Source organism: Odocoileus virginianus, chromosome 8 (genome assembly GCF_023699985.2).
Source record: "Odocoileus virginianus isolate 20LAN1187 ecotype Illinois chromosome 8, Ovbor_1.2, whole genome shotgun sequence".
Lineage (NCBI taxonomy): Eukaryota > Metazoa > Chordata > Mammalia > Artiodactyla > Cervidae > Odocoileus > Odocoileus virginianus.
This window is the reverse complement of record NC_069681.1, coordinates 24,415,570-24,432,128: the sequence shown is the minus strand read 5'-3', so window position 1 is coordinate 24,432,128 and position 16,559 is coordinate 24,415,570. Positions and strand designations below refer to the sequence as shown.

Here is a 16,559-nt window from a genome sequence, read left to right as displayed (position 1 = left end):
GTGACCAGCATGAGTCGTGAGTGTCTGTAGAGAAATCTCCAGGACACCCAGGCCTGCAGACACAAGACACTGGGTGTCAGTCATGCAGTACCAGCCAGGCAGCGCTAAGATGCAGGTCCCGCGGGCCCAACACCCTGGCCCTGTGGCCTCCCGCCGATGCCCCAGCACCTCATACACCCCTGTCCGTGTCTGCGTTCTCGGGAGTCTTGCTAATCCTTTGTTTCTGGTCGATGCCTCCAGGCTGTGGCTGGGTCGCTGCTGGCCCTGGTCTAGGACTGGCGGGCGTCAGCGTCGGGCTGGGGACAGTCTTGGAGCCCTGCTCAGGGTCAGTGCCTGGCAGGGGTGAGGCGCCAGGTGTGTGTGTGGACCCACTGCAGTGGCCAGGTTTCCTAGACAGCAGGTGAGGGCCCAGGGATGGCCTGGGCCACTTCCAGGACATGGCTGTGCGCTTGCGGAGCAAAGCGGTCTGCTCCCTGCGCAGCTGTCCCAGGCCCTGCTCTGCACCCCGGGTCTCCCTTCTGCCTGCGTGCCCCTCTCTGTCCCTTCCTCTCTCTGTCCATCCTGCGCCTTTCTGCGTGCCTCTGACACACACCACACGTTAAATATTGATGACTCACTCCGCGCACAGCTCTGTGTGTGCTGGGAAACAACGGTTTCTGTACAGGAAAGTGGAGCCCCCTTGCCGGGCCCGCAAGCACTGGTCCCCTCGGTGTCCGCGGTGGGGCTGACCCAGCCGAGGCGCGGGGGGGGCGGTCCCCGGTGACTGCGTGTCCGTCTGCTCTGTCCTCCCGCAGATGAGATCATGCACCACGACATCAGCCCGCTCTGCGCCGCCGACATCCGGGACCAGCTGCAGAAGCGCTTCGCTTACCTGTCGGGTGAGTGCCGGGCCGGGAGGGGCGGAGCGCGGCTTAGGCGCGGGGCAGGGTGCAGTGGGCGTGGCGGGCTCGTGGGTGGGATTGGGTTGGTGGGCGGGGCTGGGGGCGGGGCTCTGGATGTGGGCGGGGTGCAGGAACATGGGCGGGACTAACAGCGGGGCGGGGCCAAGGGGGCGTGGAGTGTGGGCGGGGCTGGGAGCAGGGGCGGGGCTCAGGGGGCAGGGCGGGGTGTGGGGGCGCGCGTTGTGGGGTGCGGGGGCTCTGTGATCCCGCGGGGAGGGGCTCGGGGCGCAGGGAGGGGTGCAGGGGAGACGGGGCTCTGTGGCCCCGCGGTGGGATCTGGGGCCACCCGCCCTTGAGGCCCCAGGGGTGCCGACCGCTGTCCTCCCCTCTCCCCAGGCGGGCGGGGCCAGGACGGCAGCCCAGTCATCACCTTTCCGGACTACCCGGCCTTTGGTGACGTCCCGGACCAGGACTTCCAGAATGTCATGACCTACCTCACCAGCATCCCCAGGTGCGCGAGGGCCCCGATCCCTCATCCTAGGGGTGCAGAGACTCCTCCACGGTCAGGGGGCCAGGGGCGGATGCAGTGCTGCCCTGGTGCCCACCTTGGATGGGTGAGGCGTGGACCTCCCGCCCCGGCCAACCTGCTGGGCCGCAGGGACTGGCCTGGGGGCGGATGCTTCTCTTTTCGAAGTGCCCGAGGGGGAGGTGAGTGCAGGGCAGGCTTGCCCCGAGGGTGCCGTCAGCATGCCCTTGGCCAGGTTCCCTGTCACAGCGCGATGAGCTGGTCTAATCTAGGAGGCCAGCCGGACAGCAGGTGTGACCGCCAGGACCTGGTCAGCATTGGTTCCTCACTGCCCAGCGTGGGGTGGGGTGTTAGGATGGAAGAACCCTTCCACAGGCCGTGGGGGGTGAGGGTCACTTGGCAGAAGAACCTAGACGGCACCACGGGGTGGGGTGGAGGTCTGTGGTCCCTGTTCCCCTCCTTCTGTGGACCCGACTTGCTGGGCCAGGCTCCGAGCAGCTGAGCTGAGGTGGGTGGTCCAGCCACTGTCCTAGGAGTGACTGGTCTTCCTTAGGGCCCTTGGGCAGGCCGTGAGGGACTTCATGGAGGCCGGCGATCCTGCGTCTCGTTTACCTTCCCCCTTGGATTTCCAGCCAGGAAGGCAGGCATTGCTCCCGTCCCATGGACGAGGGCCCTGGACCTCAGGGGACGTTGCTTGAGTGGGTTCAAGGGTCTGGAGAGGACAGGAGGTGGGGCTGCCCGTATGGAGTGGCACCGAGGGGTATTTGGGCTGGGGATCCAGGACGGTCGGTCTGGCTCTTGGTTTCCCAGCAGGGGGGCATGGAAAAGCCACCCGGCCCGGGGGTGGGACGCTGGGGACAGGCAAGTGGGAGGAAGGGCGGCTACGCTGGTTTCAGGGAGCCCAGGGGTTTAACAGGGAGACGGCCGGCTGTGGACCACTGACCATGGGCCCAGTGGTCTCGCTGGTCCTCCGGAGGGCAGGCTTCTGGCCAGCTTGGCCAGCTCTCCTCCGTGATGTCTCCAGGGCTGATGGCTCCATGTCCAGGAGGGGCGTGGCCCTTGGCCCCTGTGACGCCCCTCCTGTGCTCCCCCCGTGACCCTCGTCCCCGTGAACCAGGCCTGCCCCAGGTTGGGCAGTGGCGCTCACAGCACAGTAAGGTCCGTGTGGGCGCTGCCTAGGGAGGGTCTGAGTCCCTGTTCCGGAAGCGGCCCCCGGCCAAGGCGGTGGTGGGCCCTGGACCGCACGTCTGGCGGGCAGCCATCTGCAGTGACCTCTCCGTGTGGGCTGAGCCAGGGGCCACACGGGGCTTCTGTGGTCTGCCACTGCCCGCTTGAGATGGTTCTCTGGGGTGGCCTTCCCTGCCGGCGCGGGAATCTCAGGTTTCAGGTCACTCCCAGGCGTGGAGAGGGCAGAGGTCCCTTTCTCTCTGGCGGGGCGGACGTGAGCCTTCTCTGGGCACGGCAGGCCGACCCCCCGCCCCTCTTGGTCTCCCCTCCCTGGGTCACCACCCCTGTTGGTGCTGCTGATCCTCGGGCCTCCTGGCCTCGGGGCCCTTGCTCTCACGCCCTCGGCCCAGGTGCCTCCTTCTCGCGTGGGGGCCCCCTCCTCTGGAGGGCTTTCTGTCACGCTCACCAGCCCCAGGCCCCAGGCCCCTGGTGGCCCAGCTTCGCGGACGCACCTGGACAGTCCCCGTTCGTGGCACTTGGCGTGGGTCTGTGTCTGCCCTGCACGCGGGTCAGACAGCAGCTGCTCGCTGAGCGTTTGCCCTACAGACAGGCTTCGTTTAGACAGAGTGAGATCAGCTTAGGTCTGGGGGTTGGGGGCCCCCCCTGTCCCTCACCCCAGCACCCCTGCCGCTCCTTCAGAGGGACCAGCCCCTTTGCCTCTCCCCCTTTTAAACGGTTCTCACCCCAGCAGGGCGGAGCCTCCCACCCCTGATCTCCAAGGTTGCCGGCACAGTCCCTGCGAGATCCCTGAGCAGGGCACACACTTCCCGTTGAAGCCGAGGAAGGCTCACCCTGTGTCATTGCGTCCCTGGGGGGCCGCGGTGTGTGGACGTGGGTGCGGCGCAGACCCGCGGCTCGTGTGTATCGTGATGGTCACGCGTGTTCCGTTCACGTCTGTTCTGGGTGGAGGGTGTAGCGGGGTTGGGGGTTGGGAATCCGGCGGACCCGATGCCCTTCCACCCGGAGTGAAACCGCACGTTGGGACTGGCTCGTCTTTCCTCAGCTGCGTGAAGGGCCAGCACGGGAGGGGCTGCCCCTGGACAGGCCTTCCAGGAGGCGGGGGAGCCCTGCCCACCCGGACCCGGCCCGCCCCCCGGAGCCGTCAGGGGCGGTTCCTGGGGGAGCGGTGGGGATCGGCCCTGAGTGAGGGAAGCCGAAGTGCTGCCGCCCGTCAGCTCACACGCAGCTGCGTTTCTGTAAGCTTCGGTGCACCTTTAGAGGTGGGGAGACACTCGGTGTCCGTGGGTAAGGCAGGGCAGGGGCGCTGCCCGTGAGGCCTCCGCGTGGGACCCGGTGTGGGGCGGGCTGCCACCTGGCGGCTGTGGCCGGTACTGCGGGCCCAAGTCTCCTAAACCAGGGAGCCCGGAAGTCGGGCAGGGGGCCCGGACTCCAGGCAGGCGGGGCGGGGCGGGGGGGCGTTCTGCGACCAGGCGGGCTCTACGGTCCACACAGGTCCAGTGGACGAGCCCCCGGCTTCCCAGACGCTGACTCCTACGGTCACCAAACAAGCGTCCCTTGGTCCTCTGAAACCTTTCTCCCCTGTTCTCGGTCATCTCACATGGGGGCAGGAGCGCCAGTTCAGGCCACTGTATCTGGTTCACGGTCACGGGTCATTCCAAAAGTCTTGGCTGCTGGGCAGGCCTCGCCCGGACGCAGCAGACACATGAGAACAGGAAGCCTGTTCCTGGTCTCCTGGAAAACACCCCTTACCCCTCCCTCCCTCCTTGCGGCAAAAGCTGACCCCCTCCCAGTGAAAGTGGCCACCGGAGGTCTCCCTGTGGGCACAGGTGCACACCCGTGCAGACACGCACAGGCACACACGTGCACACTCACACGCAGGGTCACGGTGTTGCCAACACTGAGATAGCAGGCTTCTGGCTTTTCTCTGAAGGACTCACTTAGCCACCCTGCAGGATCCTTGGAGGCCTCCTGCACCTGCCCGCTGCGTTTGGAAGATAATACCTAAGGGTCACCTTCCTGCACATGTGCTGCCCCTCCCCAGCCGGGGGACCACAGGACTGGGTCCCAGATGACTTGAGGCTGATAAGGATGTGGACTTTCTGTGAACCCGGCTCGGATCGCCCCACTGCTGCAGACAGAGGAGCCTCTCCCAGGTGGTTTTCGTGGTGGGCCACGTTCACCCTGAGGAGAGATGCATGCACACAGGTCACTCCCACACAGGCATGAGTGTGCTCACCACACATGTACACACAGGTACAGGCGTACACACACTCACCACACTTGTGTACACACGTGTACAGGGGTGCATGTACTTGCCACATGTGTGTGCACACAGGTGTACATGTGCTTACCACATGTGTGCGCAGATACAGGTGTACACACGTGTGTGCGCGCTCAGGTACAGGGGTGCATGCACGCACCAAATGTGTGTACACACAGGTGAACATGTGCTCACATACATGTACACATAGGCACATGGTACCTGTGCTCACCACATGTGTACATGCAGGTGTGTGTGCACTCACAGGCATGCATCACACACCACACACATGTATGCTCATACATGCATAGGAGTGAGTGTATACTGCACACCTGTGTGCACACACCACACACAAGCATACAGACCACACACATGCACACATGTCCCGACATGCTGTTTGTGTGGGCTGCATGGCAGACAAATGCAGGGCACTTGTGGAAGGAGCAGGGTTTAAGTGCTGTTCTTAAGCTGCACCCCCACGTTTGGGCCACACCTCATGCAGAGTCTTCCAGCCAGGCTGTCCCCCGCCCCATCGAGCTCACTAAGCTTTAGATTGTCTGGCCTTCGGCCCCCTGGCAGCACCTCACTTCTTGCTGTGGCTGTGACGTCCACCTGAATTTTTGGTTGACTTTTGCACATAAAGACAGAAAATGTGTGAACGTGTCCCGAACACCCCAGACATCTGTGGACAGGCAGTAGCTCTCACCCTCCCCACAGGAAACCACAGGGAGCACCAGCCGCATCCCTGTGCAAAGCTCCCCAAAGCAGACTGCACACATGTGTCGTCCCAGTCCCTTCCTGTCGTCGGCCTGCGGCGGGCACCCTGCCTGTCCTTGCGCGGCTGCCTCTGGCGTGGATGGACGGGCACTGAGCTCCAGCCGGGCCGTCTCGGCTTCCTGCCGTCACAGCGGCCTTGCTGCCCGTCTGGCGGGCGGGGTGCCCTGCTGCAGCAGCCCTCAGGCCCTCGGGCTCGTGTAAGAAGCAAGTGGAGGCCGTTCTCACTGCTGTCCGCGGCCGGCCTCAGCCCGCTAGTCCGTGTATCTGAAGCTCAAGGTCCCCTACCCACGGGGCGACCTCTTCCCACGGGTTCTGTCTCTCCGCCCTCCCGATCTCGTTCTCCGGGGGAGCCAGAGGCCACCCGTCTCAGAAAACATCTGCTTTCTTTCTTGTCATCTTCTTTCTGTCAGTGCCATCCAACATCATTTAATTTGAAAAATTAAAGTTAAATAAACATAAAAGTTTAGTTCCCAGGGGCTGGGGGCTGCCGTATAGGGCAGTCCAAGTGTGGGCTGTCCCTGCTTGGGGGACACGCAGCTGTGATGTGCTGGTGCCCGGCTCAGAGCGGCCGGCCCTGCCCTTCCCCTGCGGGAGGAGGACGAGACCCGCCCGGGAGGAGGGGGCTTGCCCCGCGCTGCCGTGAGGGGTGTGGGAGCCCCTCCCTGGGGAGCCCAGGCTGACCCACCAGCCTGTGCACACAGCGGGGTTGTGTGCCCAGAGGCCGCCTCTGCTGGGGTTTCAGCTCCGGGAGGAGGGAGGCGCCTGAGCAGCTCCAGTGAGGACCACGGCCGGGCCGGGCCCAGGACTCGCTTGGAGGGCGCAGGCCGACAGGGCAGCCCGGACCTGGAGCCTGCACATGAAACAGGTAACACGGGCCGCAGAAGGTCCTCATGGGAGTCTGGCTTCCCGAGGGGTGCCAGGCTCACGCCCTCGGGGGCGCAGTCACTCCGGTTACAAAGTTGTGGCCGACTCTGTGTGCGTTTCACGTAGTCATGGAATCTGTGTGCTGGGTGGGGTTTCTCCCCCACCTGGTGGCCCAGTCAGTAAAGAATCCGCCTGCCGTGCAGGAGATGCAGGTTTGATCCTGGGGTGGGGAAGATCCCCTGGAGCAGGAAATGGCAGCCCACTCCAGGAATCTTGCCTGGAGACACCCATGGACAGAGGAGCCTGGCAGGCTGCAGTCCACGGGGTCGCAGAGTCGGACACAACTGAGCAAGAAGCACAGTGCCCGCTGGGCGTGAGGGGGGCGGCCACCTGCACGCCTGGGACGCCTGCCCCGCCCTGCTGGGCCGGGCGCGCCGACGCGGTGCTGTCAGCGCGTGGGGAGCTTTGTGAAAGGTCCGAGGCTTTTCTTGCCGTCGAGCTCTGACGAGCTGACCAGCGCAGAGAGACCGTGCTGCACGTCTGGTGCGTAACAGGGCAGCTCTGAGTCCCGAGGACAGAGGAGAGGCGGCCGGAACCAAGGCTGGGCCTGAGCCCTCAGGCCCTGCCCCGCATCCCCGCGCTCAGACAGACCTGGCGGGCGGGCCCCAGGCCAGTGCACAGGCCCAGCCACGTCTCTGTGACCTTCGCAGCCTCCCAGACCACGTCCAAGGGTGGGGTGGAGAGAGAGAGAGAGAGAGAGAGAGAGAGAGAGAGAGAGAGAGACGGGCAAAGCAGTGTGGCCGGGGGAGGGGGCCTTCGAGTAGGACTGTTCCTCCCCCACCCCCACCCCCCCATGCCTGGCCCCCCATCCCCTCCCCCCTCCCCCCCTGCCTGGCCCCCCCATCCCCTCCCCCCTCCCCCCCTGCCTGGCCCCCCATCCCCTCCCCTCTCACCCCCTGCCTGGCCCCCCATCCCCTCCCCCCTCCCCCCTGCCTGGCCCCCCCATCCCCTCCCCCCTCCCCCCCTGCCTGGCCCCCCCATCCCCTCCCCCCTCCCCCCCCTGCCTGGCCCCCCCATCCCCTCCCCCCTCACCCCCTGCCTGGCCCCCCCATCCCCTCCCCCCTCAACCCCCGCCTGGCCCCCCCCATCCCCTCCCCCCTCACCCCTGCCTGGCCCCCCCCCATCCCCTCCCCCCTCACCCCTGGGCCTGCCCCATACCCGTACCCCGGCCCCCATCCTCACGGGACTGGCTTCCCCCATGCCCCTCCCCCGCCCTCCCCCTGGCTGCCCCCATCCCCTCTCACAACGTGCCCACTCCTGCCTGGCCCTCACCCCTACCCCCTGAACCCTGCTTGGGCTCCCCCACCTGGCCCTCCCCCCTGCCTGCCGACCCCATTGATCCGGGCTCCCCCGATCCCCTGGAGCTGGCACCCACTCCAAACTCTCCCCTACACCCATGGCCGAGCCCGCACTCATCCACGGTCGCCACGTCACCCCCTGCAAGGCCCCCATGCCCGCTGGGCGCCCTGCCTGGCGGCCACCGCCATCCCCTCCCTCCCCCCCTGCGGGGCCCCCCCTGACCCCTCCCCCTACAACCTCTGCCCTGGGCCCCTAAAGTCCCGGCTTTCGCCGCTCGGCTCTGCCTGGCCCCCCATAGACCGTCCCACCGTCTGTGCCTGGGCCCGCCTCCTCCCCCTCACCCCCTGCCATGGCCCCCCATCCCCTCCCCCCTCCCCCCTGCCTGGCCCCCCATCCCCTCCCCCCTCACCCCCTGCCCTGGCCCCCCATCCCTCCCCCCTCACCCCCTGCCTGGCCCCCCATCCCCTCCCCCCTCACCCCCTGCCTGGCCCCCCATCCCATCCCCCCTCACCCCCCTGCTGGCCCCCATCCCATCCCTCTCACCCCTGCCTGCCCCCCATCCCCTCCCCCTCACCCCTGCCTGGCCCCCCATCCCCTCCCCCCTCACCCCCTGCCTGGCCCCCCATCCCCCTCCCCCCACACCCCCTGCCTGGCCCCCCCATCCCCCTCCCCCCTCACCCCCTGCCTGGCCCCCCATCCCCTCCCCCCTCACCCCCTGCCTGGCCCCCCATCCCCTCCCCTCTCACCCCCTGCCTGGCCCCCCATCCCCTCCCCCCTCACCCCCTGCCTGGCCCCCCTCCCCTCCCCCTCCACCCCCTGCCTGGCCCCCCCCATCCCCCTCCCCTCTCACCCCCTGCCTGGCCCCCCCATCCCCTCCCCCTCTCACCCCCTGCCTGGCCCCCCCATCCCCTCCCCTCTCACCCCCTGCCTGGCCCCCCCATCCCCTCCCCCCTCCCCCCCTGCCTGGCCCCCCCATCCCCTCCCCTCTCACCCCCTGCCTGGCCCCCCCATCCCCTCCCCTCTCACCCCCAGCCTGGCCCCCCCATCCCCTCCCCCTCTCCCCCCCTGCCTGGCCCCCCATCCCCTCCCCCCTCCCCCCCTGCCTGGCCCCCCATCCCCTCCCCCCTCACCCCCAGCCTGGCCCCCCATCCCCTCCCTCCCTCCCCCCCTGCCTGGCCCCCCCATCCCCACCCCCCTCAACCCCCACCTGGCCCCCTACCCCCACCCCCACCTGGCCTCCCCACCCCCACCCCCGCCTGGCCCAGCCCCCAGGGCCCCTCTGGGAGGTTAGACCTTACCTCCCACGGACCCTGGGGACCCACTTCCCCAAAGCCTTGTCCACACCTGCCAGGCCTGATCTGGGACGGACGCCAACCTGCCCATATCTCCCGCAAGAGCCCGCTAGGCCCCTGGCCCCGCTGCTGGGCTTGCTCCCCCACTCCAGCGCCAGGCCAAGCAGGCCCCGGTGCACGCGTCCCCAAGAACACTGACCCTCCCCCGGGTCAAGGCCCTTGTCCCCCCGTGAGCCCTGTGGGGGGACACCCGTGCACGCGTGGCTCCCGGAACCAGACTCAGCGAGAGATCTGTGCCTATTGGACTGTTTGGGCCAAAAGTGACTCATCAGCCTCACTCGGCGGCCCCTTCCGGCAGCCCTCAGGAGGCTGGAGGCTACCTCTGTGTGTGCGCACGGCCGTGTGTGCGCACGGCCGCGTGTGCCTGGGTCTGGGGGCTCGTCCGTGTGCCTACAGCTTCTGGGTTATTTGCTCCGGTTTCCTCGTCCACTGCCTTCAGCGCAGCCACCCCGGGGGACCTGCCTTTTCCGTGACCAAGTGTGGGCTGCCCGCCCTCTCCCCTGGGCGCGTGAGGTCACAGACGGCCCTCCTGTGCGCACGGGGTGGCGGATGGGCCCCGGGGGCGGGGCCTGGCTCCCGGGGGCGGGGCCTGGGCTCCCGGGGGCGGGGGCGGGCCACGCAGCTTGGCTCTGGGGGTGAAGGGGGCCGTGGGGGGGCCCTGGGTCCTCACGCGAGGCGCCTCCTGCTGCGTCTGGTGGTGGAGCGTGGTGGAGACGAGGCGGGGCTGGGAGAGCCCGCTCGTGGCCCCGAGCTGGGTCCTGGGTGGGGCGTCTCTGCCTGCTCCTGGGGCCCGGCCCCCTGAAGGGGAGGACCCTGCCTGATCCGACACAGTCCTGGGTGGGCGGGACAGAGGGGCTGCTTTGCCCTGCAGGGTGGACGCGGCCTGGGGAGTCTAGACGGGGAGCCAGACCATGGGCGTCCCGTCTGTGATCACCAGCTGTGTGATTCTGGGCAAACGACTTGTCTGTCTGAGCCTCCGTCCGTGACTCCAGCTGCCTCCTGGGTCATTACGAGGGTTGAAGGAGGCACACAGCCCGAGCTTCAGTGCAGGGCCCGTGGGTGGGAGGGGCCCGGCCCTCAAGCTGCCCCACCTGCCCCTGCTGGGCCGTGGCCAGATGGCCACAGAGCTTGAGTCTGTGTGTTTCCTAAACCAGGAACGTGAGCTGCCTGCTCAACACGTGCTGGCCTAAAAACCCGCCTTCCGGGCACATTTTCGTGAGTCCAGTCGGTTCCTTACATTTCACCTGAAATGGTAACTTTCAAAGGCTCGTTCACCTCTCCGCTGTTGTTAGTGCTATTCATGATGCTGGCGTGTGCGTTGCAGCTGTAATAGGAAGCTTTGATGTCACGGAATTTTTACTGTCTGGCGTTCAAACGCACAGAGCGAGTTAAGGACCCCAAGGGACTGGGCGGTGGGGGGCGGCTGGGATGTGCAAGTGAGGCAGGCGGTGGAGTGGAGGCCCCGGGCCATATCCCACCACCCGTGGCCAGGCCACCCGCCCTGCCTGTGCCTAAAGGGGACAGGCCATCAGCACAGGGGCCACAGAGGAGACACTGTGGGCTCAGGAGGAGCGGGGCCACAGGGAAGCTGGTCAGGAAGCGGGGCGGGGGGGTGCTGCAGACACAGGCTGTGGAGAAGTGGCATGTGCTGGTCATCAGCGGACAGCCTGTGACTTGTCCCCCACAGAGGAGAGGGGCCGTCTCTGCAGAGGACACTCACCCACACAGGTGTGCACACGTGCACAGGAACGCCTGATCCCGTACAGGCGTGCACGGTCACACAGGTGTGCACACCCACACAGGTGTGACTGTGTGTCTCTGTCCCTCCGCTGAGATCAGGGAGGGTTGGGGCTGTTTCAGCTCTCACCGTGTTACATAACGTTTGCAGCCGGTAGAGTACTGCCACGGCCACATAATTTATATGTAACGCATGTAGTTCTGGTTTTTGTTTAAACGCGGCTGCGGCTCCCGGATGTGTGCAGAGACTTGGCAATCAGCGCTCCAGTTGGAGCCTAGGCCCGTGCTCTCAGTCTTTCACAGGATTGGCTGGCGGGCACTACTGCCCACGCCGCCTGGCAGGACTGGGGGCGGGTCGTCCCGCAGAAGTGCCTCCGGGTCGGCGGTGACTCAGGCGCATCAGGCTGAGAGGGACGGGCTGTCGTTCCCGGCCTCCGCATCTTTCTCACGGATGCTGCTGCTTCAAGAAGCCGCCTCTCGTCTCCCGTCTCTATCGGATGCTTGCGCTCCGCCGGGCACCGCAGGGGGCTCTCCCCAAGCTGCGGCCGTGCCATCAACCTCGACGGTGATTGTAGACCATGAATGAGCCAGGGGGACCAGATGCTGGGGCTGAGGTGACGCCCAGGCCGTAGGCTCCCTGTGACGGGCCCGCTGGCAAGTCCACGTGGAAGGGAAGCTGCCAGGCGCCAGTGGAGCAGCTGGGCTCCGGGACAGAGGGGCCCGGCCCACCTCTCTGCACTGCGAGCTGGTCGGTGTCAGGGCGGGAAGCAATGTGGCGCCTGTCTGTTCACCTCGGTCTGAGTGAGCCCTGCAAGGGAGGTGCCCGCCAAGCTCAGGGCAGCGCTGCAGGTGGCTCCATCCTCCCCTGGCTGTGGCACCCGGTGGAACAGGAGTGGTGTGAGGGCTTCTGGGGCGGCCGCTCACCCCGACTCTTCCCAGAGACACGCCGCAGCCACGACTGGACCTCCGGGCGCACACTGACCGTGCTCTCTCGTTTCAGCCTGCAGGACGCTGGCATCGGGTTCATCCTGGTTATAGACCGCAGGCAGGACAGATGGACCTCAGTCAAGGCGTCCATCCTGAGAATAGCGGTAAGTGTCGGTGTCCGGCCTGTGACCCCCACGCCTTCTCCAGGCGAGGGACATGGCCTTTCCTGCCCGGTGGCGCTTTGGGTCCTGGCCGGAGCTGCATGCGTGGTTGGGCCCAAGGCCAAAGTAGGCGCCAGTTGGGGCCTGGGCAGGACCAGCGCACGCCTCCCTGGGCTCCTTGAGCTGCTTGGGCACGCGCGTGTGCACGCGTGCACATGTGTGCATGCGTGTACAAGTATGTGTGTGCACATAGTGCATGCATGTACACATATGCACACGTGGGTGTGTGTGCATGCATGTACAAATGTGTGTGCGTGCGTGTGCACGTGTATATGCACGCATGGGTTAACTCTCAGAGGCGATGTTATAACTTGAAAACAATGCCACCTGCTGGTTTGTGTCTGACGCTGAGCATGTGAGCGCCTGGGTGACCTACAGGGCGGTCATCCTTGAGGGTGATGAGGGTGTCACAGGGCACCTTCAGGCTATGGGTGTGGGGTTATGTTGACTAGCTTTTCCCATGTTGTTTTCTTCCAGTCTGCAGACCGCAGCCGCCCTTCAGGGTGGAAAAGCGGCTGCCCTGTGGTACTGGGTGCTGTTTTTAGCCGCGGGATAGCTGGAGAGGGCGGTGCAGTCAGCAGAAAGCCCGCTCTTATTTTTGGCGCTGGCTTCCACCCCCACTCAAGCTGGGTAGAGAGGTGGGGAGTGCTTCTCCCTGCAGAAAGGATGGTAGTTGTGCTTGTCTGCAGCAGGGAGGCCCAGAGTGCCTGTGCCGGGGTCTCCGGCCGGCCGTGACACTGCGATTTCCCGACCCCATGGGGTGACCCGCCCCCAGGCCCTCATTCTGGGTCCTGCACTGGCCACTTTGAGGCTGCTGGGCTGGGGTCTGGGGGCAGGAGATCCGACTCCTCCTCCTGGTGCTCAGGCCCCGCCCCAAGGCTCACACTGGCCGTCCTGGTGCTCACCTTTCCCGGGTGCCGGCCCAGCCCACCCTGACAAGTCGTCTCCCTCTGCCCCCAGGCGGCTCCTGTCCCCACCCCAGCGGACACACGCCCTCCACGTTGCCATTTACCTGAAACTAGTCTAAACGCTTGGGAGTGTTTCAGAAGAGTACAGTGTAGTGTGTAGATGGTCATCATCAGTGCTCCTGTGCTTTTGAATCCTTAGAAGCTCGCAGGGGACTGTGTGCCACCACCAGCTAATAGCCAGCGTGGCCCTTACATTATTTTAAGTTTTAAAGTGAATTTGCACATGGTGTCACCCAACCGGCCAAATTAAGGATTAAACTGTAATAGCCAGCGGATCAGGCGCACAGAGGATGTTCTAGAGGTGATTCTGGAATCAGCAAGTTAATCCTGGGCTGGATGGCAGTGAGTCTCCAGTAAAGTGTGCTGCTGTTTTGAGAGGTTACACGGTTAGACTGACATTTTCAGGTCCAGTGATTGCCCAGGTCTTTTGCGTGCATCTGTCTCACTGGTGCGCATCTCGGACGTGCACTGGTGTGCAGGGGCGTCAGTCAGCCAGTTCTTGGGGGGATGGGGGCCCAGACCTCACGTCCTTGCCATTCCCTGCCCCTGGGACGTCCTTACCTGAAGGCGGGGCAGCTGCCACTGTGCCCTCCAGCCCCCCAGAGCAGCTCTCACTCAGGCCCTGCCTGGCCTCCCCTCCCGGCGGGGCACCCTCCCTCTCTGCACACCGCGGTCCCTCGAGGTCAGGGCCAGCCCCGTCCATCTTCGTGTGGCCAACACCCATCCCAGGCCCTGGGTGAGACAGGAGCCTCGTAAATGCTTTCCCCGCTAATCAGCCACTCTGGTCAGTTAGCAAGGCTGACCAAAGGCAGGATTGTTTGCTAAGAACCAGACAAATTACTTTTAATAACAACCCCTGAGGTCCCCAGCGAGCCAGCGGGATGGTCCAGGGCAGACCAGCCATCGGTCGCGCTCTCCCGCGGCCGAGTGTGAACATGGTCTTCTTCGCCGAGCTGATAATCAGGTGGACTTCTGAAGAGAGCTGGTGCATCTTTAAAACTTTGTTTTGTGAAAGTCATAGCTGATTTTTGCAGTGGTTGCACTGATTCTGACAGCAGTAAAAATGTAGGTTTGTTTCTGTAAGCCTGTGCTGCTTTGGAAGCCCTGGAAGTTAGCACTTTCCAGCAAAATTGTCAGAAATTCTCTTTGGACTCCAGTGCCTTTTCTTACACGAATTTGCTGATCGTACTAAGGCCAGAAGCCCTGCCTGTGTCTGCAGCACACCGACTGGCGCACGCTGCCTGGCGTGGTGGGCAGTGCTGTGGACACACGGGGAAGCAAGGGCCATGTGGACAAGCGGGCTGCAGGCGGCTGACCCTGTGACCAGGTGCTGGACCTGCCGGGGCGCGGGACGCGGTCACGGGGGTGGGGACACTGCAGGCCCCGCCTTGCTGCCCCCAGGGCCCCTGTCCCCGCCCCACCCCGAGCCAGCGTTCGGGTCCATCTCCTCCCTGGCTCCGCGGGGGGTGGGCAGAGCTGGCACGCTGACGCCATCCCCCACCGTGGATCTATCTGGACTACCAGCCCCGCCGGCCTGTGCTTCATCCAAGGGGGCTTGGGGGAGAGACCCCCTGGCATCTGCTGGGCTGGAGCCCGCGAGGGGACCCCTGCAGGCACCGGCACCCCAGCCTGGATGGCCACACTTTGCTGCCAGCAGCAGAGAGGCTGTTTATCCCATTGTGTTTGCCCCCCAAGGGAGCCTGGGTGCTTACATAATGCGCTGAAATTCGGGGCTATTTTAAGCCTCCTCATGTGCTGTCTCATGAGCTGTGCGTTCTCTCCTTCGGGGCACTCTTTCTCCTTGGTTTAGATGCCTTCAGTTCGGCTTGGAAAGGAAAACAAGACATTGGGGGGTCCACAGTCCAGTGTCCCTAAGCTCAGACCTGCTGTGTCCCCATCGAGAGCAGAGCCCACCGCAGCTCTGAGCGGGCGGCCACGGTCACAGCCGCGGGCGAGACCCATGGCTCAGAGTGCAAGCCTCGCTCTTGGCCCAAGAGCTGGACCCGGGTTTGGACCATCCTCTGATGGACGTGTCTTTTGTAAAACGCTGTGTTTACTCTTCCGGGGTTCCCTTCTTTTAAAGGGGAAGGCCCCCTTTTAAACACGAGTGTGGGGAGGACAGCACAGCAGAAGCTGGAGGTCTGTTTGGAGACTGAGCCGAGCCAGCCCTCGAGCTCGTCCCGAAGGAAAGCGCGGTGAGAACCGCGTTCGCTCTGCGAGGGGTGGAGCTACGGTCTGGCCTGTGAAGCCGATGCCCTCTGTGTGCAGAGGAGGGGCGGACCGAAGTTCCTGAGACACTCGGGATTTTCAGGTCAGGCGGTGAATATTCCCAATGTGGTGAAATAGCCGTTTCCTCAGCAATGCTGGGGGCTGCCACCTGGGCGGCGGTGACTCAGGCCTGAGCACCGGGCGATGAGCGCCCCGCGGAGGGAAGCTGCACGCCAGGAGGGCTTCCCGGCAGAGGTGACCCCGCCACGTGGGTCCCCGTGAAGGCCCGCGGAGCCTTGTGAGCTCAGACCACACCTGTCAGCAGGTGGGAATAAGGGCAGAAAACCGTGCTGAAAACTCGGGAAACGTCACTAAGTGCCGCCTCCAGGAAGATGCTGGAGGCCGCAGTTCTGCAGTCGTGGGGACAGGTCTCACGCCTGGTGTGGGGTCCACGGCCCTCTTGCTGACGGGGACCCGGAGCCCCCGCCGTGAGCCGCCCGCCTTCCACCTTGTCTCTCGCCGCTGCCCACGGTGCCCAGAGGGGCTGCTCCGGGCCGACACGGGGGCCACGCGGTCCTGCCCTCCAGGGCTGTGACTGGGGACTGCGGGGCAGACACGCCCGGGGCCACAGGCGGGGCGACACAGGACGGGGGCCGGCAGGCAGGAGGTCAGGGCGGCCAGGCCGGAGGCACGGCTCAGGGTCCTGGGGGGGACCAGCGGGGGTGACCGAGGGGGTGACCAGTGGGGAGCCCTGCCGTGCAGAACCTCCGGGGTAGGAAGAGGAGGGGCTGGGGAGAGGCGGGGTTTGGGGGCCTCCGGGGCCCCAGGTGGCCGCGGGTGGAGCAGAGCACTGCTGAGCAGGCGTCAGGCCTGAGCGTGACTCTTGGGACTGAGGCCCGGGGAGGGGGCCAGGACCCCCAGCACGCCTGGCAAGGGGGCTCACGCTCAGACGTAGGGAGCCTGAGCAGGAGGAGGCAGCGAGGTCCAGCCCGACAGCACGTCTTGTTTGGAGCCCGGACGATGTGGCAGGGCCCCGGGGAGACGCAGAGGCTACAGGGAGTCAGGGAGCCCCCAGAGACGGTGGGAGGGTGGCCCCTGGGGTGTGGGCTTCAGGGACGCAATGGCTGGGTCCTCAGAGACATAGCCAGCCCCAGGCCTCTGTGACCCCTCCCCCTGACGTGCCGGAGCGGGCCCGGGCGAGGAGGCCAGGGAGGGTATGCGTGCGAGCCACATGGGGCGGCCCAGGGGTCGGGGCCCCCGTGAGCCGTGGTCGGCACCCGGGGTGTGTGGG

At 65.7% G+C, this 16,559-nt stretch overlaps 1 protein-coding gene across 12 annotated transcripts in view; it reads left to right on the top strand.

Moving 5' to 3' along the window:
* Positions 1-16,559, top strand: part of MCF2L (MCF.2 cell line derived transforming sequence like) — a 97,379-nt gene that overhangs the window by 55,171 nt on the left and 25,649 nt on the right. For 11 of the 12 annotated variants that reach the window (XM_070471377.1, XM_070471378.1, XM_070471382.1 and 8 more), the window contains 3 exons: positions 795-878; positions 1,278-1,392; positions 11,945-12,035. In XM_070471377.1, coding sequence (XP_070327478.1) covers positions 795-878; positions 1,278-1,392; positions 11,945-12,035 — 290 coding nt within the window. Of the gene's footprint in view, positions 1-794; positions 879-1,277; positions 1,393-11,312; positions 11,510-11,944; positions 12,036-16,559 lie in introns of those variants that run through there. The other variant, XM_070471385.1, reaches the window with a different exon arrangement.